The sequence below is a fragment of the Erpetoichthys calabaricus genome, chromosome 8 (genome assembly GCF_900747795.2).
Source record: "Erpetoichthys calabaricus chromosome 8, fErpCal1.3, whole genome shotgun sequence".
Taxonomy (NCBI): domain Eukaryota; kingdom Metazoa; phylum Chordata; class Cladistia; order Polypteriformes; family Polypteridae; genus Erpetoichthys; species Erpetoichthys calabaricus.
This window is the reverse complement of record NC_041401.2, coordinates 95,938,880-95,965,768: the sequence shown is the minus strand read 5'-3', so window position 1 is coordinate 95,965,768 and position 26,889 is coordinate 95,938,880. Positions and strand designations below refer to the sequence as shown.

Sequence of the window (26,889 nt, the reverse complement as noted above, 5' to 3'; positions counted from 1 at the left end):
TTTCTTACATAAATAAATTTGAATGCAGGAGGTTTTAAATGTGAAGCAGCAGCACTGACTACTGTGCCAATGCGTTGCCACATTATTTTAATAACCATTTACATTATCAATCAATTTTCTGACCTCCCTTCTTCCATTTCAGGATCATTGCAAGATGACACATATTTCAACAACATGAGACACAAGACAGGAACTAACACTGTGTACAACGGTAGTGTATTGTTGTGAATTTTCAGGCACACCCATGCTGGCCCAGTTCTAGAAGGAATGTGGAGTAATCAGAGAACATCAATGTGAATATGGTATAAAAGGGGTGTTCAGCATGGGGAAGTGCTGTTGCTAACCACGAGCTTTATTCTGGTGTCTCTCGTCTAAAGAGAGACTAGCCTCTGACCCAGAAGGCAAAAGAAAGGGGCCTCAAAAATGCTCATGGGATGGGTTACAAAAGAGTCTTCTGGTCCTAAGACCAATGAGCTTGGAGTTGGCAAAGGATTACCTAACCAAAGAAAAGGCCAGAAGGGATGCAGAAAGCTATAGGTCACATTATTAAAAGGAACATGTGGTTGAGAAGTGTGTCATGCAGCCACGTAGTTAATTAGTTTACTATCTCTAACATTTTAGAAGATGACCTCACATATTGAAACAGCAACTAATGATCACAATGAGCCCATCCCATTATAAGATCTGTGACATGAGGCCTATTTAAAAAAAAAAAAATAGGAAATTTACAGCGATTACCAAAAAATTAGCATTCCAACACACACTTCAGTGATCATATGTATCAAGTGTGTCAGAGAAGGAAAACGGTCGTAACTGGCTCAAAAATCTTTAAGAGTGATGCAAATGTGGTCCTAGTTATTTATGGGTAGCAGTAAAGACATTGTATAACATTTAACAGTTTAGGAAACTACTTCTAACTTTAGCAGAATTTAGGAGACTGGAACGAACATCCCAGGAAAAGCAGAACAATTATGAAACTTGTAAATGATACTGACCAGATTGAGATGGAATAATATTCATAATACAGTAAATCCAAGACATTACATTCATCTACACAGCAAACCCACATGCAACCAACCAAAATTAGTGTTAGTAACATTTTGCCACAGGGAAAAGAGAGCTTTGCAATAGCAATGATTTGGGTATGTCACAACCAACCACTTCTCCAATTTTGTACCAAACTTTGCAGCCAATACAATTTGTGAGGTAATACACAGATTTCCCCACAACTCAATGGATGAAAATGTTAAAGCAAGTTGCATTCATGTAAATTGGTACCCACATAAAGATCATTGCCCCAAGTGTGGAGAAGCATGCATATATTATCTGCAAGTGATATCACTGCAACAATACCTAGGTGGCTATGGATGCAAATTGTATTGAAGAAGACAGCGAATTTCCCTGAAGAATGATGTGGCTGGATGGGTGACAGATTGGCTGGCTGGGACACCCCTCTGATGGAAGGACCGGGGGAGAGGACATATTCAGGGCAATACCTCCCCTGGAGGACACCCCCGCCCTTTTCTTGTTTTTGTATTTCAGGGCAGAACTGTGGCCTGGGGTATGCTGGCGCCCCATCCTGGAGAAAGACCACACTCGCGGGACGGGCCGCTTCGCCCCATAAGGCTTAGCTGAGGAAGGGGCAATGTGGTGGACGGCTGAGGCCCTTGACCAGCCGGGACGCCCCTGTGATGGAAGGACCAGGGGAGAGGACATATTTGGGGCAATTACTCCCTCAGAACACGAGACGGCAACCCCCCCTGGACTGCATCAGGGCCAGGGGGCCTGGGGTGCTTGGACAGTTCTGGAACCCTGGTCTGCAGCACTTCTGCCACACCTGGAAGTGCTGCCGGAAGAGGATCCAGGAACACATGGAGTACCTCTGGAGGCCCTTACAAAACTTCCGCCAGACTCGGGAGTGATGCCAGAAGAAGATCAGAGCACACCTGGAGCACTTCTGGGTGCAGTATAAAGGAGGCCACCTCACTCTGTTCAGAGAGCCAGAGTCGGGTGGAAAGTAGACAAAGCTTGCGTGGAGGAGTGGAGGCGGTAAAAAAGAGAGAGAGAGAGAGAGAGAAAAAAAAGAAGGAAGAAGAAAGAAGAGACTGAGCAGTATTAAGTGTTGTGTACTGTGCTCGGAAGTGGGGAGCTGGAAAACACAGTTGCCACAGGTGGAAAATAAAAGGGTGTGTTTTGGACTTGTGTCTCTGTGCCTATCTGTGTCTGGGTTCAGGAAACAGTATGGCCCCAGTTATATTCCACAACAGTGAAATGTCATATAGCTGAGCTCTGCATTCCGCATACCCCAGAAACATTAGATTTACAAATTACAACCCAGGAAGGTCCAAGAAGGCAGGTGGAGACACCCGAGAATTTGGATAAATAGAGCCTCCCACAAGATATGAAGGGGAATCATGGAGGATAAAGAAGATGATCATGAATAGTGCAAGACTAAATGCAACTTCTGTAACAGTGCAGAAATAGCCGTGGGTAGTTTCAGTAATTGTTTCCTATGCGTCATAACAGCAAGTAGGTGTTTCTTCTGGAAGTATGGCTGTAGATCATTTATTGTTAAATAAACATGCCCGTAATCAGGCTTAACTGTCATTCAGTGTATGTGTCTTGGTCTTATTATGTTCTCCTTCTTCTTTGATTATTATTATTATCTTTGTGGTGAATTTGTATCAGAAAACTACAAAAAGTCATTATGAGTGTAAATCTGTAGCAAGGTTGTGCTGTAAAATCGTAATGTCACTCATTCTCAAACTTGGCTTCTTCCTCCTTGCTGGGACTGGGAATAGGACACTTCGTGAATACTTCTCATGTCCTACTCTGATGTAGGACAAATTCTCATCCTATTGATATTTCTAAGAGTAATTCTTGAGATGCTTGATAAATACATCTCTGGGTTAACAATCTAAACTTGATATTTGACCCATTGAGTCTGTCAGCAACACAGTGCCAATAACAATTTCTCAAAACTTTACTCGGGTATGACAAGAGGCTAAACTCAGCATTTATTGATGCACTTCTAAAAAAAAAAAAAAGGCCTTTAAAACAGGGTTAAACCAAAGGTTGCCCCAAATAGCAGATCAGCAGCTATCAATAGGTTTGTTATCTCATAAAGCCGGAAGAATTTCAAGAAGCATTGGCTGAATTTGTGATTAGTGCCATTTCTTTTCAGGGATTCCTAGGATTGATAAAAACTGAACAGCAGCTTGGCCATTACCCAGTAAAATCTACATGTATGAAATCTTCTGCAACAGACTACTGGGGAATAAATAACATGGCCTGCTTTAATGGCAGAACTAATGAGACAAAGTTAAAATATCATATGTAACATCATCCTTATTCTTCAGTCACCATGGACATTGAACACATGGCAATAATGACGAGTTTTTCAGTTTTGTCATAACCAGTTTGTTTAAATTTCACAGATGTCCCAAACATTTGTGTGCGTATATGTGCATGTTAGATAAATAAATAACCATAAAGTGTAATGGCCTGGCTCCCTGTTCATGGTTGGTTCCAGCTTTAAACCCAACACAGACACCCAACCCCTCATGACTCTGAATTTAACAAAATGACCTTGAAAATGAACGATAGGATGCTGTAATAGTATCAACTATTTTGGTGTAAAATATTTGCAGTTTTCTTAGGGCTTAGAGAAGAGATGCCCAGGCCTTGGGCTTCTGAATGCAGGCGTATACTCTAAACAAATTGGAAATCTGGAGGACTTTGCACATTTGTCACACAGATTTCATTTCTATTTAGAAGCACAAAGCTTACAGCATACTGATATTAGCCAACGATCACATAAACAGAGGATATTATGCTGCAGGGACAGTACCTGTAAAGGCATGGACACACAGATAATAATAATTCTGTCTGCTGTCATTCCTGCAATTTTTCTTTTTTAAAAAAAAACCTAGCCTCTGGATTGGACAGCCTAAGCCAGGGGCAAGGCTTTCAAATGAAAGAAAAAAAAGAAAATTATAGACAGCTGAATCTCACACTCAGCAGGGCCACGTCAAGTGTGGCATGTCCTGTTCAGTGTGGCAAACCTAGACAGACCCTTTCACTGTCATTTTCCTTCAAAGCTAAGATTAACTAAATGTATCCCTACGTGCAGAAGCCCAGTAAATAATGTTTTATGCCAGTCATTTTTATGCTCATTCTATTTTAGTAGACCATGAAATATGTCTTCCAGGAGGTTTTGCTTCAGAGTGCTGCCAGAAAGCAGTATCCGAGTGATATGGTAAAAGGCACTAAGGAAGCTGAGCTCTGGATCACAGGATCTAGAATATAGCACAAAGAGTTCTAGAATATTCTCCTTAATTGACTGAAAATGTAGAAATGAGAGGAGGAGGTGTATTTCCTAAAGAATGAAAACAACAAGAGGTGTATTTCCTAAAGAATGAAAACAACAATCAAAATATTACGATTACATGGGGAGAGAGCTAAGATGGTGATATGCTGCTAACATCCTCTACACAGCAAAGCATGAACCCAGAAACACTGCAGTGGAGTTTGAAGGATGCGTGACGGATGGATTTGCAATGCAAAGTTATGAATTATGGAGAGTCGCAGGCGGTAGAGAGGTAGATGGATGGACAATCTGCCCCACAATTAATCAACCTCACTCTACCTGGTGGGGTGGTTGGGAAGACGTTAGGCAGCACGGGGATGGGGAGGAGAAACAGCATAATTAATAACGCCTCTCATAACTTAACAGAGCACTCCTGGATGGAAATAATCACTTTATTTATTAGTTCATCTACCAGAAATAAATTCCGCAGGTGCAGAACGAAATTTATCATGATCAGTAAACGCAACTTTATGGATCTGGATATGAGAAAAAAAGCAGACACCTCATAGAAAATTCAGGCTCAACACACCGGAGCGCTGTAATCTCTCTACATGTCAGCTCTGCAGCTATAATAAATAAAAGCCCTAAACCTAATCGCCACTGTGCAACGCCGAGAGAGTGTCATGCTGGGATTCAGGTTTATTTATCTTAGTGTTTGAAATGGCCCTTAACTATGTGCAAGCAAACAAAAAGTCCTTGTGGTCACGCAGCTCGAGCATGGAGAGGAAAACCGGGGCCTGACCCTAACATGTCTACTCTCTCTATGGTAGATATAACACCTAATTAATTCTGGTCACCTTTCAACTGAGACAGGTGGGAGTCATTTCAGAGCACTGTAACTTACAACCATGTACTTTACTGTACATTCCTTTACAACATTTACATTCCAAGCCATTGCTTACTCTGTGGTCTATTAAGATGTAAACTTTGCTTGATTACAGAACAAGCCACTTGCATATGTGTTCATTATGTCATGATTTGATTCTTTATAAATGCAGTCTGTGATAAACAGAAAAGGAAAACCGCAGATGAATCCTCAGTTAGTGTTGCACCAACAGTGAAACAAGCTCAGGTTCTTTTAGACAAAGCAAAACATTAACAAGTCATCTCTTGATCACTAATATAATGTGTGTGTAAAACCTGCCAGGGTATTAATACTCTGCAGCTGGCAAGCCTCTCACTTTAAGCTGTGACTCTTCATTTCCACCTTTTGTCTTCTCTGCTTATATTGGCTATCTCGCTCACTGCCTTTCACACACTGATTCATCTTCAACTTAAATGTTTTGTGCAGCTTTTAATGAAAGGCTTCATGAAACATTAATTCATCTACCTATTCAGGGTGCCATAGCCTATAACAACAGCAAAAGGCAAGAGCTAGCCTTAAATGGGATGCCAGTCTATCGCAGGGTGCAGAGTTGCCAATTGACTCTGTTGTAGGAGGAAATTGAAATACCTGATGAGCACTGCTGCAGACACAGGGAAGTCATGCAAACTGCACAAAGGCATTTGGAATCAATTCCTGGTGCTTTATTTTGGGGCAGCAGCTGTAACTCCTGTGTCACCAGGCTGTCCTTAAGTATTTTTTATTTTAAAGACCGATTTATTATATAAATGGAAATTAATATAAATATTTAAATAATTAATTGGAAGAGGGGGGGGTTGCAAGTCAAGTGACTAGTGGTTCTGTAATTTAGGCACAATTTTTGACTGAAATCAAGAATTACATCCAAATAATGAAAACAGCTGCTGCAGCAGCAACATTTCCATAGCATTATTATTGACTTACCTGTCTAAAGGCAAAGAAACAATGTTCACAACAGAAAAAAAAAAAACTGCTTAACATTCTCTTTACAAGGTCAACTGCACGGAGAAAATTCATTTTAGTGTAAAAGAGGGAACAAAACAAGCAGATATTCCATGATACCTGGCTGAAGTATGAAGCGGCTTGTATTTCTCAAGAATACCTTCATTGTTGTATTATTGAAAGGAATATATGAGCTTTATGCTGGAGTATCACATCGATCATGGTGTCAAAGTGATTTATAAACATCACAAAGGCTAGTAAGGAGTGCTGAAACCCTTGGCATTTTGAGTGCATTACCCTCATTTCACAGGCCCTTGACAAGGTCAGACTCAGAGGTGGTAAAATATCAAGATTCTTAGGACTGACAACTAAAGAATCTAAGGAGGTAAAAAGTTGAGACAAAGAGGGGTGACGCAAGGGTGACATGGTAAAACTGCAAAATCTGAGATAATATGAAGGACAGAAAGTCAAAAAAAGAAGATTGAAATGAAATGAAATGTGGCAGAATTAAACACCAAAGTGAAAATGTACGATGATGTTGAGCTCAGGCAGGATCACACTCAAAAGAATGTATAATTGTAGGATATTGACATCTAACAAGATCAGCCTCCCAAATTTAAAACTCATAGAATTGAATTGATGAAAATGAAATACATTAAGCTTCAGAATATTGAAATCTAGTAGGATAAAACATCCATGGGTAAAGGACAAAGAAGACAGTGATAAATATATGCAGTCAGACTTGAACGTATGAAAGTCCTACAAACTTAATGACACTATTAAACTCCAAAAAAACAACAGGATCTAGAATACTGAAGTTATCCAGACATCACTAAATACAGGTTTAAAATATTAAAAAAAAAAAAGAGCAAAACAGCAGGACACTTGGGCCTACCAGGATCAACGTCATTTTGGGTGAAAGTTACAAATGCTGGATCAGAATCCAAGGCTGGAAAGTTCCAGAACACTAAATGTCAGCATAAAGCTATGTAGACAAATCCAAAGGATGCTGGAATCTATTAGCATTTGGGTGTTGAGGGTAATCCTACAGGTTACTGCAGTATAACAGTACAATGATGAGGGAAAATAAACTGTACCATCACAGGCTCAGACTCCAAGAAATTAAAGCTGAGGAATACTGAGATCTAGTAGGGTTTAAAGTTGTATAATATTGAGATCAAACTAGGGCAAATTAAAAGGCCATAAAGATTTAGAATAGTGATATTAGGAATGATTCAACTACAGTGAATAAATATGTAGGATACTGAGAACTGTCAGTATAACCCATTCCTAAGGCAAAGCTCGAGCATAGTGAAATCTGACATTCAGGACAATGTAATCTATAAGAATTGGGTTAAACTAGTAATTAATGACATCTGAGTGGCTCATATCTTAAGATTGTAAGCCTTTCAGATACTGATAGAATGAAACGCCAAGGCTCTGTGTGAAAAGGTAATCATCCCCTAGCTAAATAAACCCAATAAAAGGGGAAATTAGAGTCAGCTGATTGAACACAGTCTGGGATGATTACAACCAGTACTTCTTAATATAAACTAACTTTTTCACAACCCACATTGTTTCCTACCATCTTCACAGTGAACTTCCCAGCTGAAACACTCAACAAGCATATAATGCCACGATCAAAGGAAATTCCTGAAGTGATCAGAAAAAAATGTGTTGATATGTACTAGCATGGAAAGGAGTACAAAGGCTCTGGGACGCCAGCCAACCACAGTGAGAGCCTCAATCTTCAAATGGAAATCACTTGGAACTGTACTGAACTATTCTGTTAGTGGTCGACCTGACAAAATTACTCTAAGGCTGCAGTATGCTATTATCCAGGGAGTCACAAAGGATCCTAAAAACTCTATAAAGAATCTCTTGCTTCCCTTGCCGCAGCAGAGGTCCGTGTTCATGGCATCATACAAATGCTGGGCAAAAATGGGTTGAACTGGTGGATAGCATGGCATGAACCACTGCTATCCAAGAAGAATATAAATGCTTCTCTCCTATTTGTCACATACGTCAGTATCAAACCTGAATAATCTCCAAACATTTTGTAAAAATGTTCTACAGATGAGACAAAAGTGGAACTTTATGGATGACAATATGTCTGATAGAAAGGAAACATAGCATTCTACAGAAAGAACATCATACTAGTAATCAAACAATGTGGTGGCAGTGCAATCATATAGAGAGTTTTTCCTGTCTCAGGACACCGAGAACTTGTCATAACTGAAGGAACCATGAATTCTACTGGGTAATCAGAAAATTCCAAAGGAAAATGTCCTGTCATTTGTTCATTAGGTGGAGCTGAATTGTATTTGAAGCAAGCAACATGACAATGATAAAAAAAGTCCCTAATTAATTTTAGACAGATTTAGTCAAAGTTTCAGATCAAAGCCCAATAGAGATGCAGTAAGGGCAGGGCCAGAGACAAGCACATCATGCACAAAAGAATACCATTGTTTCTAAATTAAAGTAGTTCTGCAAGAAAAATGGGCTAAAATTTTACTAGAGTGATGTGAAAGACTAAAGTTGAATTTTAGTCATTGCAGCTAACAATGGTGCAAATATCTATTGGGAGTAATGGGGCAAATACTTCTTCACATGGTGCCAACTGCTGCTGGATAACTTGGAAATTAGAAAAACTGATATACAGTAAGTAAAAAAAAAAGCTTAAGTGTACTTCATCTAATACAAGTTTTTGTTAAAAACCAGAAAAAGATTTGTGTCAATAATGTGAAATAACAGATACATTTTCAATTGCCATTACTCCTGTGTTTCCTTCTTCCATGTACAGTATTGCCATTGCATGGTTCTTCCTCAGGGGGACTAGCATCAAATGCTTTTAATTGTGCTGTAAGATAATGTGAATATATTATGAATTGTCATTGTGTAAACATCACCATGTAAACCTATTCATTTTTAGACATGACAGACTCAGACTAAAAGGCTATATATCCTAATGGTACTCAGATCTAGCAAGATCAACTTGTTAGAAATCTGATCTGATCCCAAGGTGCAACTTTAACCACCAAAAAAATCAGGAAGCTTAAGAAAAGCAACATCAAATGAATAAAAATGCTGGATGATAAAACAGGTAAGGGCACTGAGATCTGGCAGGTTTACACTTCAAAATAATGGCTACTGAAAACTTCTGACAAAAATGGGTAAAAGCCCAGCATAATCTAACAGGGTGATAACTTTATGGAGGCAAACTTGCAGGGTACTCAGGTCTGAATGGTAAATGCTGAACAGCACTGACACAGATCAAAGCCGAAGAAAATAAAAATGACCTTTTTTTTTTACTTTAATGCTGGTGTTAACAATTATAGGTATACTTACCCTTTTGCTTGCTGAAAGCAAGTTGTACAAAGTATTATAATTTGATTTAAATTGCAGCCTGGGATAAATAGGGTCTTTCTGGGTGACTGAAAATGGAAAATTACATTGATTATAATCCCTTTTTTAAAGAGCTACTAGAGGCGTAAAAACTCACCGATATACCATGTATGTATAGACAATTTTCAAAAATTAGGTAGAGGCTAGCAAATAATCTATTGCCCAAAACCTAAGCTTAAATTACAAAAAACTCTAACTCACCATATTACCCACTGGAATCGTAAAACATGAACTGGTAATAAAATTAGATAAAAACAAATCTCGTAAAAAAAAAAAAAAAAAAAAAAAAACACAGAAAAGAGCCACAAGGTGTTAAAAAGAGGTTGATAATCTCTACCTCCTGGCACAGTTTGTCAGCTCTGCTGTACTCAGCAGTGAGTAAAGTACATTACTGCTAAAGCGCCATAATGCCTAAGCGCTGCAAAGGAATCCCAGCAGCAGGTTTTAATTGGCACAGCAAATTCCCCTCGACATGGCCTTTCTTTCTCCTAATCCGCCAAGCCACTGCAGACTGAAAGAGCTGTGTATCTGTCACACTTTAATGAACAAACGGCTGCCCTCGTTCACGGCTGATTATTGGCTACACAGCGAGAAGAGACAAAGGCAGGCCAGCATTAGGATATCAGCTGGGGACCCAACTCTGTCATTAAACAGTCATGGCTCCAGCCAGCAAACTTACACTCTATTGTTGTTGTTTTCCAGTTAGGGATCTTTAGATCTTATTAATTATTCAGTCTTTGGTCTTTTTCAGTCTTGCAAGAGATAATTTAACTACAGCTGCTATTTTTGAAACTTGTTGTAGCGTGAGCGCTCATATTTCTTTTCCTTCAGTGCAAGTGTATGCAATTTTGAAGTGCAGTGTAGCTTTCAAAGTTTTTGAATTTCATTTTTCCTTTATGGGATTTACTGTATGCTAACTACATGTGAACACATTCAGATGAACGTTACATGCCACAGTGAACAGACATTACGTACTCAACGACTTGGATAAAAATTCTGAAGAATCTTGCCTTACTGAGACATTTTTAAAGTCAAAAGCTAAAATTATCAAACAAATCACACAGCATTTACCCTCAAGCACCAAGGTATATGTTTGAAGTTAATACTTGTGTTTTTTCATTTTAAATAAATTAATTATTGTAATTAGATCCATTTTTCAGATTTGCACTTAAAACATAATAGAGGTACTTCCAGGAAAGGAAAGGAAAGCTCTTTCTCAATTTTTAGGAATTCATCTTCAGCTTCTGATTAACCCAAAACTTGACAAAATCAGTAGCAGCACTTGATCCGTATTGGTCAGTTTGCACATATTAAATGAGTGATTATCCCACTATGGTACCCTAGAAAGCACACTCATGCTGAAGGTTTTCATGACAGACATAAAATACCTGGCCCAACAGCATGAAGATACCATATCACTGCTGCCTCACACCTCCGGGGACTGAATTTCAGCTTCAAACCCAGGCAATATGTGTGTAGTGTGCACATTCCCCATGTCTGGGCTGATTTTATTTGAGGGCTTTGGCACACTAGTTTATTCTTCACTAATTGATGACTCCAAATTGAGACCACAAGTGAGTGAGAATGTGTTTGTGCATGAACGTGCTCTGCAATGGACTGGCACTCTGCCAAGGGGTTGGTATCTGACCACAACCCATTACTATATAAAGACAGTTCAGAGAATGATTGGATGGAACTGACACTAATGAGGCAAGGAGAGAAGGAATTCATTATTCTCAAATGAATATCCTCCTGACCACTCATTAAGTTAAAAGCACTCTTGGAGGTATGAGGTAAAAACATTTTTAGGATGACTTGTCACACTAGCTTAACTACAACTGAGGCACAAAAAGACATCAAAGTAGGGGGAAATAAGATTATCAGAATGGTGCAATACATCAAGCACACTGCAACAATCATCGCAAATACATTTTGACCACTGACTGTCTCTTAAGCATCTGCCATCCACACAGTCTACATTTGAGTTAAACTAATACTATAGCACATTTATAATTTGGATTTTGATTTTAAAAAGTACAATTTATACTCCCTTTCCCTTCATCTTTCAATCTAGTAAACCTCTATTGCATGGAGTTGACCGGATCCCTGCACACTAAAGGTCTTAAAAGCTAAATTTTAGAAAATAAGATAAAAAATTTTCAATTCCTGAATGAAAATGTTGATTAATCAGTGTTCATTAAAGTATAAGCAAATTCAATAAAATGAGAAGAAATTAACAGAAGCATTATCTGTCTATTAGGGTAAATATCAAAAAAAAAAAAAAAAAAAAAAAACACATTATTTTGAGTCTCTTTTTATGGACCACTAGTTCAAATGGCATGTCATACAGCCGGCTGCACTGGCGCGGTTGATGAGACCTGTAATTTATAATCAGGGTCAGCACATGAGGCGCCAGTGTGGCAACAAATGTGACACATCTCTGGAGATATTAATCGTATATGACAAAGTTAACCTGATGTTCAAAGACTTGGCTGTAACAGTTCATCACTAACAATATTGTTAAAAGACTGAAAAGAGTTACAAGTTTGAAATTTTTCACAGCATACATTCACAACAAATAATTTGTGAACCCTTTGGAATTACCTGGATTTAAGCAATTCTTTACTCATAAAAATGTGGTCTAATCTTCGACTGAGCCATGATAACAGACAAGCATAATCTGCTACCACAAACAATTGTACTTCATGTAAATACTGAACATATCTATTAAACATTCACACTGAAAGAAGAATGGGAGCCTCCCATCTAACCACCAAGATGGAGGTGTGGTTTGCAGGTACCCTCCGGACATAAAAAGGCACACAAAGTTTGGTTACTGACAGACTGCACTTCACAAGAAAGATCTATTCATAAGAGACTTGAAATGCCAGAGGATGTCAGAAGAATTGTAGAGTTGCATAAAGCTGGAGAGGCCTACAACAGCCAGGGCCTGGGTGTTCATCAATCAAGGGTAAGATAAAAATGTCTACCAAAGGAAGAATCGTGAGTACTGTTGGCAGTTTCCCCAAGCAATCAATGTCTTATGAAATGTAGGGCAAGAGTATGGCATGCAGTGCTGAAGGTGGTGAGTAACAACCCCTAACATACCAACAAATGACCTACAGAAATCTTCTTAACTTGCCAAAATCTCTGTTTATGTGCAGTCTACTATAAGAATGTCATCCATGGAAGGACGATGAAGGAAAATTGGAGATAATTCAGGAAAAATTCACATAGACACATTAAGTGTGTGTAAACTCCACACAGACAATGACTAAGTCACAAGTGACGTAGTGGTAGCACTAACCACTTTGCCACATTGTTGCCACTAATTCATTGCATAAAAAAAATTGCAAAGCATAAAATAACAGAACAACAAAGTATTGAACAGATTTACTTAAAAAATGTATGTTCATCGGTGGTCAAAACCATTGACTTGTCATAAATACTGGAGTGGCAACACCATAAATGATGACCCAATTTGGCCACCAGTCTACCACAGACAACACTTACTGCTGGAGTTCAGAGATAAGTAATGAGAATCAAAAGGTTCAGCAGGAGGAGATTGTAGTAATGCTTTCGTTTAAATGAAGCATTAACAACTCACACACTTTTGAGGCGCCTGATCTTCAGTGCACAGCAGAGAGGAGGTTTTAAATATTTATTGTAAGGCATTGCAAGCTACTTTAGATTTGCTCCCTTGTTTTTAGTTTATATAGAGCATCTGAGTTGTTTGAATAACTACACAATTAATGTAAAATCTTTGGTTGAAGCTTGTTTTCACAAATCAACAACAGCAACAAACACAGCAATAACAATAATTATCCATCAAGCAGAGTAGCATAGGAGACTCAAGACATGTGGCAAAATAAAACTAAACAATCAACATGATCCACAGCTAGAGTACCTGTTGTTGTAACACATTGCGGAACACTAACTTAATTCAAAGCATAAGCGTCTCCAAACGAACTTGCATTGAAACTTCAGTTAAAACTTGGTAAACTCTGCTTTTCACAACCTGCTACCATTTGATTGATAGCCCTCTTCAGATTAACTCCTGACTTGCTAAAACGTTCAGTAGAGGCAACTACCTGACATTGTGGACTGAATGGATGATTGCATTGTATTTTCTGCATACATTGGTGTGGACACAACAGGGGTCAATGTTTAGAGATAATTAGACTTAGATTTAATTGAATACTGTGATTATACTGGTCTAGTCAGGTTATTTAGGAGTCATAAATTATATTTATAAGCTGAGGCCGGTCGGGGCATCACAAAGCCTCAAAACCCCAGACACAATTACACCCCAACAGTCCCAGTTCAAATTAACATTATTTTATGGCAATACCTTCAACTAGATTAATTTTAATTTTTTTTCTTCATTACTGCAATCCTCCCATGTCATCTGACTGCACTCCCAATTCTGATTCTGATGGAGATAAGGTGGCTTTTTTTATGCTGGACTAGGGAATACTTACGGAGCCACAACATTTTCAAGGCAGAAGCACTTCCAGCTCAGTTTGAAGCACCTCAAATTAGGGACACCTACTTTTGGTAGTTCCCTCTGGCGGCACCCATGGCATCCAGCAGTGCTGCCCAACAAGGACTACAGTTCCCAGGCTGATCCAAGGGTGTGCACGTGAGCACTCCATTAAAGGGTCACTGCCCTCTAGTGCCTGGGGAGGGAGGGTATGTAATGCTGATAGGCATTCTTCCCATGTCCTTCTGCTTCACTACCCCACTCAGAAAAGGGCTCGCCAACTATCCTGGTCAATATGTCCATCCATCTAGAATTTTAATCCACTAAAAGGGCCTCCTGGCCATGCAAAGATCCCTCCATCCCATTTGGAAAGCCTGTCCACCCATTACAATGTTTAAGGTTTATGGTGCTGCTTTGGTAAGCTTATGATTTTTGTTGTTACCGTTAGTGTAGGCTACCTGCTAAAACACTGATGGATTAAACAGATATCTGCCTTTATAAAATGCTTGTATTAACAATTCAAAATTTTCTGGTATGAACTTCTTAACTCAATGTTATCATCACAATTTTCTCTTAATATTGCTACAGGACTGAAGAGCAGTGGGGTGCAAAAAATGTTCACCTCTAACTCCATATTTAAAATATTGTAAACCACTATAAATTAGTGGTTTAACTAACACTATCACTACCCAGGTCAAGAAAACAAGTTAGCTCCTCATCCAGTTACATACACCTTAGTATAGAGAGTACTTTTTACCACATGTCCCTGGTATAATGCATTGTAGTCTTACAATAATATAATTTCTGTAAAACAACTACACTCAAGTACTTTCCAAAAATAAAGCATAAGCTTCTTTCTTCTGCTTTGATTAGATGTGCTAAATGAAATGAATCTATAGATTAATTTATCAAAAGAATGAAAAGCACTCCTACCCAGCCTGTCCTTCTTGAAGCCACATTCATTTTGTATTTAAGCAACAGGGTGCAAAGGTTAGTGCTGATTGAAAGCCACTATTTTATGTGACTGTAAAAGCAGTTTCATTACAGCTATCCCAGCAACCATCATTAGCCATGCAAAGGTTATAGGGAACATTTGCAATAGTTTCCATAATCATTGGCCCCATTTATCAAACATTTGAATAGATCTCCTCATTTCTATGTCTAAAAGAGGCAGCACTGCTGCTTCACAACTCCAGAAGACTGGGTTCAAAATTCATCTTAGTAACTATGTGAGTTTGTATATTCCCATGTGAGTGTGGACCAAGTTATTTGCAAAATTTTAAATGGTCTAGATTGCTGTGGGAGTATGTATGTATGTATGTATGTATGTATTTGGGTGTTCTGTCATGGACTTCTGTCCCAATCGGGCCTGGTGCCTCCATTGTGTTTGTTGTTGCCAGAATAGGCCCTGCAACTCTACAGTAAGATTTGGTCAATAGATCCATACTCATAAATGGTCTGGCTACAAAAAGAAAAAGTGTACATGTGCAATGAACCTATGCTAGTAAACCAGATGCCCTTTACAATTAACATTAACAATATTCCCCAATGCTATAGAAGAAATGTGCTCACATGGATCCAAAAAAATGAATGGAAACTAAAAGTAAGCCAAAACTCCTTGAACAGGAAACAAGGTTTTAGAAACATTTGTAAATATCTTTCTTGATACCCCATACCTCTAGAATAAAATTACATCAATACATCACCACAAATCCAACACAATTACAGTCACAGTAATTTCACCTCTAGCTTCTTATTTTTGTCCTCATGACTTTAGTTTTCCGGACCTGCTTACTTAGTACAGGAGAGAACTACAGCAGCATTGGGCTTACTGTAAAAAAAACAAACCTGACCAGAACACCATTCATTACAAGCCTCATATACACATACACACACATACGCACACCTACGCACACACGCGCACACACCCACACACACACACACAGCACTTACTCATACTAGGCCACTTTAGTTCCAATGTGTCGGAAATAACTGCATAAAAAGATGGAGTGACAAGACTCTCAGTATTCTGTAAAAAGCAAATCATATACTGTATATTCTTAATGAAATGATATGAGAAGGCTTAAAGAGCAACAACTCCAGCAACTTTTCTTTTTTTTTTTAGTTTGAAGATAATTTAATATTCCTTTGCCTGCTCATCTTCTGAAATTAAATATTCTGTCTTCAGTTTTCTTTAGTTATAAACTCAGTGTGTTTATGTTTAGTTGAGCACATACACGAACATGTGCATGGTACAGTCTTAGAACTACCTGCAGTTTTTCAGTGATAAATGTGTGTTGTCTTCGAGTATATTTGGAAGAGCAAGTCTGATGGCATTGGCATTAGAATCACAGATCACATTAAACAGAGTTGCAATCTTACTAAATGCCTTCAGCCACTGCAGTCGGGGTACCCTTCAAAACATAGACACTGCATACATGTAAATATTTAGGAAGGCTTGTGCTACAACAATAAAGGCAGTGGTGCAAATGACTAAGGGACACACGAGCCTTATGCCTGTCCGTGTCACAATCCTGCCACTCGATTGATTTCGAAAGAGGGGTGGAGTGATGGGCGTGTCTTTATGCTAATTAGTACTAATCCAGTCCAGACTGCCTCTAGATGCTGCTGCCAAAAATATACTGAGGCATATTCTGTTGTTTGGATCAATAACGCTTAACCCAGCTAGTTATCAATTCCAACAGAAGTTCACATTAAGATTTTTGAAGATACCAAGCACAATGGTATGTTTTTATAAGACTGGGGTCAAAAAGCGCAATTTATAACATCTTCGTTGGATGATCTCGGTGTATGCATCGGAGTGCTAATCCCGTTATTGACAGTTTAACTCATTAAGTGTAGCGAATTTTTAAAAAATGGACGGACAGATGGAAGACTCTACATCTGATATACGAATGGCTGTCACTAGCAGACGTCAGGCACCAGTGCACCTTGCACTCATTAAGGCTGCCTGCGAGATACGTTTGAGCCATTGACCGTGTGGCATGCCGAGGGAGTAACTGGCTAGCCGACGCGTCGCCCGAGCCACTTTCACTCCCCTTATGCTAAGTAGCACTAATGTCAGCCGAAAGCCGCCTTGATTTGCGTGTCTCGCCTTCTCTAGGGCACGTCTCGCCAATATTATGCTGCGCTGTGTGGCAACGGCAGCCGCTGTTGAACGCATCCCACATACGAATGAAACCAAGCTATTATATGCGGCGCTCAAGCCCGTGCACAATCTCCGCTGTGGCGCGACCTCAATTTTTTTAAAATAAAGCGGAAGGCATGCTGCAAGGCGTGGGATAATAATTAGAGTTAAAAGGTTGAGACATAAATCAGCCGGTGAATGAGCCTATTCTGCGCCCTGGTTACCTTAGAAAAGGATTTGATTTTCATGTCTTATTACCAGCGGCGGTGGGGGTGGCGTGAATCTAAATGACAGCACTCGCATATTCAGTTCAGCGGCCTCTGCGCATGCAAATATTTAACCAGCCAATGCTGCTTTTGGCACGACACACTAGTCTGGATCATCGATTGTCCCTTTTCAAACAGGGACCATTACATTCTCTCCAGAGAGATGATGGTGGAGTTGTGGATGGTTGGGGGGTTGGGGGGCACTTACGCCTAAAACATTAAAACATTAATCATACACAAGAATCGACAAGCCAGCCAACACAGCCAGTTCTCCGTATTGCACTCGCGACTGCAAGATCCTAAAGTTGCATTTACGAAGCGCATCAGATGCCCCCAAGTGGTGCCCTGACAGGCAGATTCTGAAAATAATTAGGGCACCAGAAACTAAACGCTTAGGCAACTGGTTTCTTAATCGAAATCAAGGACTTTTCACATTTCAAACATAATGAACACCTGGTATCAGATCTGATCATAATTCGCAGGCCAGTTACCTTTTTGATATACGTCACCTTTAATAATGCACTCAACCTTACTGATCAATTAATAATAAATTTCATATGGGGATGGGAAGTATACAGTCAGTTTTTCATGATCAGATTGGCTTTAATTCTTTCATCAAAATAAATTTCACAGAGCTATAGCAAGCAAATATTTAGTCAATAGTACTATATTACCATCTTTTATTTTCAATCTCGGCATTACTGCTGCCTCACAGATCCAGAATCCTGGTTTGGAATCTCATGCTCGGTAAGTATCTGTGCACTTATAAATGCAAGTTCTTCTGGTACTCTGGCTTTCCTTCCACATCCCAAAGATGAGCGGGTTAAGTTAATTGCAGATTCTAAATAAAATCTACATGGGGTTGTGTGTGAGTGGCCCTGTAATGAACCAGCACCCCCTCCAGACCTTGTATCTAATGTTGCTAAAATAGAACCCCCAAGTTTGAAAATGTCATTATGTATTTCAAACACAGTTGATGATTCTACAAATGAACTCCACCAAGTATAAAGTAATTCTTCGTCTAACACAGAAAAGATACATATTTTAAGCTAACTAGCCACTCAATGCTTGCTGAATGCAAAAGTGTGCCTTCATAGGAATGATGACCCATCGAAGTGTTTGGGTCTGTTACATTTTAAATGAGTTTAACTTGGGAAAAGCAGGTGATGCTGCTTGAAGAGCAATGTGTTTATATAAATGAGCACTTATAATAATCCTTACAGAAGCAAAACTGTTGGAATGTAAACGGAGTTAATTACTGTACACTGATTGCAAAACAATGACAATTTCATCTTTTATTGTGGTATTCATTTGTTTTTTTTAATTGTTAGTTCAGAGTTAATCTTTTTTTGGGGTTTAAATACCATTCATTTAATTGGTGTGCAGATTTGTAAAACGTTTAGCAAAATCAAGAGATTGTCATTCATAGACAAAATTATAGATACAATTAAAAACATTACATTATTGAATACTGTATATCTTTCGTGCATATGGCCAATAACTGTTGATTCTGAACAGCTAGTGAGTTAGTTTTCTTATTAAATCAGTGTTGTGTGAAACAGCTCCCTATGGCATAGCCAGTGGAAATAACATAGCAAAATACATGCAGACTAAATAAATTCATTAACTATGTATATACTGTACCAACTATGCACACAGCAGAACCAAAACACATTTAAACATTAGAGAAAGACACCACATACAGTACAAGTATGACAAACTGCAAGGAAATTAAAACATGTTGCAAAGATGACAAAAAAACCCCAACATCTAGGCTGACTAAATTCTCTTTTTTTAATGACATTGTAAATGAATTAATGCTGCAGTATCTGTTGTAGGACATCCTTTGAATAATCAGAGACTGTGTCGTCAAACACAGTTAATACAGGATGCTCCCCGCAAAATGCTTTGTTTAGTTTATTTTAAGATTATAGTGTGTCTAATATGTATATATACTACATATATTAATCAGTGTTAGGATTGCCCTGTTCCAGTCTGTGGGCACAGAAGAAATATACAGTAAATGGCTCGTGCAATAGAAATGACGATTAGAAAAATTAAATGCTGGTGCATGAGCTTAACTAATTTAAAAAGATTGTCCATAATAAGAACTGCAGTAAAAGTAAAATTAATTTGAGAAAAGAAGCTGTTACTAGAGTAGAGAGATCTCACAGGTTATCATAGTATTGAAAGTGTCCTGCTTAATTAAGGATCTTTGAGTTTGGTTGGTGGATCTCACAAGCTTTGGTCAACAGGTTAAAACAGGAGAAAAATGAGATGAAGCAGACTGGAGATATGCCCAGATGAGACGTGTGCTGTTCCTTATATTAACAAATTATTGTGATGACCACTTTTTCATTTTATTTTGTAACTTTGGGATCCATTGATACGTCAGGCATATGGGATTCTTGTATAAAATGTCTCAAGACTTAAAGCTAGAATTAAACTGAGTATCACCAAAGAAAACTTCTTCTGTGTTTTAAATTTATTGTTATTATTAGTAGTAACTTAATGGTTAACATTGTTAGCCCAAGCAATGGTCTTATGTGGGGCTGAAAATTTTGCAATAAGCAAATATACTGAATATATAATCAATATAGTGAATTGCTTAATGGTACACATAAACTAGGCAACAACAGCACGTACATTGGGCTTTTACCGTAATATCTCATCTACATACCAAAGAAATGATTTTTCTTTCAAATGATTTTTCCATTTTGTAGTTTTAATATGCTTTTAATGACTGAAACTGAATAACCAAGATTTTAATGTTCTGTAAACCTATTAAACATAAATATTTTATGTACTGTAATGTTGGTATTTTTCTCAGTTAATCAAGCGATAGAAATAATTATGTTCTTGAAAGTGCAGTTATTGGAACTGGGCTGGTACTTTTTAAATAAGTTAAAACCAGGCAATAAAGAAAACCCTTAAAAGAGCCTGGGAATCACAGTTATGGAATACCCAGGCATTTCTTACTTATCCAAGTCTCTACCATGTTACAGGTTCTCAAGCACTTAACATAGGCAGAGTCTCTTTTGTTATACTGTGAATCAACGTCTACATCTCCAGATCAAAATGTTTGTTGGCATATTACAGATTGTCTAGGAATAAGGTTGTGCAAATAAAACAAGAAGCATGAAATGTGTAGAAAAGAATGCATTCAGTGTTCTGCAAAGCAAGGGCAGCTATCGGAGCAAGAAAAAGAGACTATTATCTGTTATCATTGGTGAAGAAATAGGTATGAAAACAAGATCAGGCAAATAGCATCGCGTTCAAGATTAATGGGCAGGAAATAACGCAAAAAGAAGAATAATGGCACATGTTCAAATCTTCAAAAGAAAGATTCTATTGCTTTGCCACACCCTTTCTACCTGGTAGGTCCCTTTAAATCCCCTTCTTTTAACACAATATTGAACACCAAATAGTTCAAAAGCCTCACTGTTTTCTGATCGCATGTCTTTTTACCACTGGAATAATTACCTAGCAGATGTTGTTTTCAACCTAAATACTGTATCCAACAAAATGTAGAGGGCCAAATAATTTAGACGCTCTTTAAAGTTGTTTTTTTTTGTGCTGCTGGGCTTGGGACTAGAGAGCAAAACCACACTTATGCGCTGGTATATTTTAAATTACAAAGAGAAAATCAACTAGCAGTATTTTTAATAATAGGTTGGGGAACACGACGGGAAGGAAACTGACTGTAAAACTCAAGTTTGAACAAGAGTGAAAATACAATTACGAACTGCTTCAGACTAAAAAGAAAAATACATTTGCTTTATTTCTTTCATCAGCTTTGAAGACTAGGCACTACTGTCTGCGTCCAACTCATACACCTGCCTTTAATGTGGCAAACTACGAGTCACGGATCTCGATAGATTTGAAGTGAAAAATGAGAAACAGGTATTAAGAGTGGATACAAAAATGCAAACTTCAATAACTACACAAAAACTAAGAAGGCCTTTGCTCACCAAAATATTCGGACAGTTTAAATCATCCCTGCCATCGTAATTAATATTCGGACAGTTTAAATCATCCCTGCCATCGTAATTAGTGCAGGTTATTAACCAAGGGAGGGAGGACCGTGACAGGTTTTTAACGCGGGATGAAACAGGCAAGCGTTTATATATGGTATACGCAGCGAAGGAAAGCGTAACATGTGGGAATGGCCTGTGACATACAATCGATGTCTAATTCCACCTAAAGAATGCTGAATTTTCCTTAAGCGTCGCTCCCAACATTCCTGTCAACTGTTGTTTTAATTATTCTGGTTTGAATCATGTATAATCGCGCTCACCAATCCACAGCCTCTCATTCATACAAGTTAAATTTAGACCAGCGATCGGCTCTTTATAAACGCGCGGAATCCCGCACTTAAGAACTAACAGTAGCTTCCAATCCTGTTGTCCTAAATCCCTGCGCGTTTTGTGTGTGTGTGTGTGTGTGTGCGCGCGCGCGCGCGTGTGTGTGTCGGTCTCAAAAACATAACAAGTATCCGACTTACCCTTGGCGATGAGGACAGTTAAGAGGAGCAGCAGGGCAATTCCACGAGTAATGGGCATCGTAAGTGATTGAAGTAAATCCACAATAATTTCGTTGTCTTCTGAGGACGTGTATTGAATAATACAATTTTTGTTTGCCCACGAACACGCAGGACTTATTTTGGTCACTTCCGCATTCGCGGTGTTCTCAGTCTCGATTTGTCTCAGGTTGTTCTTTACGTTGTCACGTGCAGTGCTTTGCTTGGAGCCGCTCCTTGTACAGTGTTCGGAAACAAGACGGGTAAATCCAAAGAGAAACGGATGTCTCTGATCTGAAACCAACGTTACAAAAATCAATATGTAACTGTATGTATTGTAATCCTTCCACCTATATCGGCATATTTACACAAAAAAGACTAAATTTCAGATCTGACACTGGTCCGTCCCACAGCGTGCACTTGATCCTGGCACCGAAACTTTGTAATCGCCCTTTCTCGCGCGCCCGTCTCGCTGAGCCCGGCGGGAGGGAGATACCGCGAGTGCGTGGCATCCACATTAGCAGTGCATGCAGCCCTCGCCGCACTGCCTGTAGCCAGTCAACTGCACGGCCATTCACAGATCCCCTTTATCGCCTGGGTATTATCTGTCTAATTTTACACGTGTCCCCAGAAGCGATTCCTTCGTCTTGTGAGCACACTTATCATTTCAAGAAAACAATCACAGAGAATGACGAATATTTAGCAAGATTGCAGTTCTGTTCTTTTAGAGTCAAGAACTCTAACACAGTCACACAAACCAAATGCGCACGTCCAGTTGCTCTTTTAGTATACGATTAATTGAATCCAAGCGCAGCGTTGTCCTCAAAACCAGTTCTCACTCTTCTCAGTTCAAGTTCACTGCCTTGGCTATCACACTGATGCTCCAAGTGACTTTTCTAGCTCCGTCGCACTGATAAGGTAATTGAAGAAGAAGAAGCCCTGCCACGGTATATTCATCAGTGGTTTATATCCAAAGAACAAATACACAGCGTCTTTTTTTACTGTTTCTGTATTGTACAGACCCTGGACAGCTCCTTCCAAAGCTGCTCCTTTTCTGCTCCCTCGCTCGCTGTTGAATGACTGCCTCGGAGTTTTCAGCTCGCTCTTCGGCGACGAGCCATCGCGCGATCCCAGAAATCAGAGGGCGTGCGGCGCGTTCTCGCATCCGCGTCCCCTCCCAATGCCATAGTGAAAGCTTTGTGAATGGGTGCTTTACTTTATTAATATCAGAAAAATCTGCACTTAAAAGATGCAAAAAAAGAAAACAAGAAGAGTTGATGAGGGGTTGACTGGCTGCTTCTGGTCAGTGAAACTAAAAAAGACGTTATCGTAAAGTTACAGAAAGTTTAGTTTCTTGGCGATATAGACTTATATCTAACGTTTTTATGATGGTTTATTGAGTGTGGCCGAATTAAAGGATTTCAAAATGGAAAATCGATTATTTGACTTAAGTTGAAAGTATGACAATGATAAACACGACTAAATGAAAAATATTTTTAACTTTAGTATTATATGGAAAGTTATCATCAGCATACTGTGAAATAGTACACACATAAAAATCAGCTGAACGGACGTCTGGGTGGTGCTCCCGTTAGCAAAACTGCCTCAAGTCAAGGTACAGAGGTTGTACTCCTCCGAGTGATCACTGCAGTTTTGCGCATTCTGTCAATGTCTGCTTGCAATTTCTCCAATGTAATTTCATCTCGCATCCCACAATGTACCTTTAGGTTAGCGCTTCTAAAGTACCCATGTAGAAACGAGTGTGAGTCTGTAGAATCTAGTCCAGGGTTTGCTACTGCTCGCACCTGTTGCTGCCTGCTGTAATACAAGAGAAATAATACAATGTATAAACGTGTTAAATTTTAGAACCTTCCGTATATGTACCATCATACCACTAATAGTCTGATCTCGGTTATCTCTATTCTGCTTTGCGGAAAGCCAGCCTATCTGCGTAACACTGGAAGTAAAGCCAAATAGCATCATTTGATGTGACCACAGTCCATTGTAGGACAAAATTACACACACACCGTCACTCTCAAAGCTCACACATTCTGGGCCAGACCAGTTAACTTTTTCTCAATGAAGACACACTACCAAAAATATACAAAACAGGGCAAGTAGTAAATGCAAATATGTTGAAACTATATGCAACTCAGGAAAACATAAGCGAATCGCGAGTGCTTTTGGGAAAAAACGATATTGACCTTTGGAGGTGTCACAAGGTGTCTGTCACTACCAGACGGCAGAATAGTTTTAGTGTGCCCGATAGATACTGAGGTCCATGGTTATATAAGAACAACAGGCAATGTGTATAAACCTACGCGAATTACTATTTGAAAAAAGTAAAAAAAAAAAACTGGCATAATAACGAATGCGATATTCATTTCCCACCTAACCCATATCCATTATAAACACCATTAGACGGGCGCGCGCCCTTAATTATAAGAAAGTAGAGGCTCGCGAAGTGTCAGACATCGTGAGCGCGGATCACACTCCCATATTCAGCTACATAGCACCTCCTGTGGAAGAAGCCTTTCTTGTTCAGACCGTATGACGCTGAAAAATCCTTTGTCGACTTAAATGGACACAGGTTTATGTATATTTCACTGGTAACAATCAGGCTTTCCGTGCATTTAAACACCCAAGCAGTCTAGTTTATCTATGTATTTATTATTTATTTATGCGACGGTTTCGTTCATTAGTGAAACGTTAAAAATCGACGTCTCCTAGATAGGCGCGGCAAGCGAAAAGCCGTTGTCACCTCTGGTGTTAATGAGCCGCGTACTTCTTCATGACATTTTAGAAGCTTGCATATATCGTATTAACTTTGTTTCGAGTCATTTGTAGCGCAAGTTGTAAGAGAAGCAAAAACAAAGACTGAGCAGAGTGATGTGTGTGTGTGACTGGGTAGTTACCATCAAGGTGATGACAATTTATCAGAAAACAATCCTTAAAACTCAAGTGTCCTGTAAATGTGTTTCGAAGTTGTTTCCACAGGTTTCCCATTAACACGTGTTAGGTAGCTGTGCTGTACTTCATAATGGACAAACAAGCTTCAGAAGTCATGCGCAACATAAGTACGGGAAAGCCTGCGGTCGGCGTCACCCTGAATCGTATTAAGTACACTAGAAAACGAATGTGTAGCTGGAACCCCTAAAAGTCAGCCCTGTGATGAACTACTCCTCAAAGCACTTATCCCGTATCTGCTTTTGTAGGACAAGTAAAGTGCTAAAATTTCTTCTGTTTGACACTTTTTTTTTTCTGAGTCACTTTACAAGTCGTGAATAATCCATACACTGATTTAACTTATTGTGTGAGCACCGGAAGGCATTGTTATTAGTGTGTCCACATTGTGGTCGAACCTACAATCTTATAGTTAAATATTTTCTCATAAGAAACAAGTACATACAAAAATATATTTTTATGTTTGGGATTTTTTATTAACGTGCATATAACGTTTACTTAGAATAAGTGTTTACTTGCCTAACAATAACAGAATATACTGTTAATATATTTTTCGGGGATCGGGTATGTGTAATAGTTTGATAGCAGGGATTGGATAGTTTTGTTTTTTTTATTTGATAATTACCTGAATTAAGTCATCTGAACTATGCCTGTGTACGTGACACAACGCTAAAGGTGTCTAAACTACTTTGAATCATCGGCAGGCATCATTGCTCTACACGGAACACATTGTTATAAATAACACATTTCAAACAAAACTGATACGTTGTGAAAGCAGGGTATGCTTTTGGATAGTTTTAACTGTTTTATCTACACTTAATACATTTTAATTAGCAACTGACACATGTTGAGTGCAATTCTCGTGAGCTATTGTACATTTCTGAACACCGTAAAACATTCCTAACACTCCCTTTTATTTACTTAGTAGGGGGCAGCAGCGAGGCAAAAGCATGTATCACATTAGGGAAAAATAGCATGGAGGAGGAAAGGTTATGCAAAGAAATAAAACAAAACAAAAAAAAATTGAATGCTATCAGATATCGAATGTCATGTCTGTTTTGATCATAATAGTAAATGCAGATCATTTTCCTGAATTACTCTAGTACCTGTTTCTTATTCATTGTACATTTTCACATAATTCACAAATAGCATTTTAGATTTGAGTACATGCATCTATTTTACAAATCAAATACAAAGTCTAGGACTTTCATAAAATTACTGAGACAAATATTAAATGTTTTTTTTACTTTAAAAACTATTTCATGTGATTAGATGTTGGTTCTTGCCCTGTTTGCATTTTCTTTTGGAAATTGTATTCTGTGAAGCTTTGTCAATAAATTAGTTACGCTTTTTGGATGTTTCCATCAATGTCATTTATTTCAATTAGTCAATTTAATGACAGACCACATACTTATTTCATTTGTTTTTACTATGACTTATAAAAATGGCAACACTTAACTTGAAATACTTCCTACAGCATTTGGCAGTCCTCAGTATGTCACTTACTGTACTTGCCTCGCTAAAGACCTTTATTAATTTTAAAGAACACCTTTTCAAGTCAACTTCACTGTATCTGTTTCTGCAGTATTTTTTATACTTTTGTTAATACTGTACATTTTTTTGTTTAAAAAAAATCAGTGGATGCTCTTTTTTTTTTTTTGAAAATGTTAAAAACTGTAGAAACGTTCCTCAGCAAGTCAATCCCACCTTAAATGCAGATTTTTAAATATCAACTGGCATTCCCTTGGTAGATATTACTAATTTCAATGTATCTCATCCAGCAGCTCAGATTTTCATGCCTTATGTTCCTAGTCCTCTCATCAGTATTTGGCCAAAAAAAACATTGGCTCAGTTTCTGCTTAATATCACTACTGCCTAAAATATTGACAGGAGTGAAGTCACTCGTCAGGCTTTGCCAATAACATTATCAA

General features: G+C 38.6%; 1 protein-coding gene across 1 annotated transcript in view; it reads right to left on the bottom strand.

The window, feature by feature from the left end:
- The window catches only part of tmem132e (transmembrane protein 132E), a 636,104-nt gene extending 613,019 nt beyond the window's left edge, over window positions 1-23,085 (bottom strand). Inside the window, exon 1 of the mRNA XM_028807114.2 lies at window positions 21,980-23,085. Coding sequence (XP_028662947.1) covers window positions 21,980-22,037 — 58 coding nt within the window. The 5' untranslated portion in view covers window positions 22,038-23,085. The remainder of the gene's footprint in view (window positions 1-21,979) is intronic.
- Between the last annotated feature and the right edge of the window lie 3,804 nt (window positions 23,086-26,889).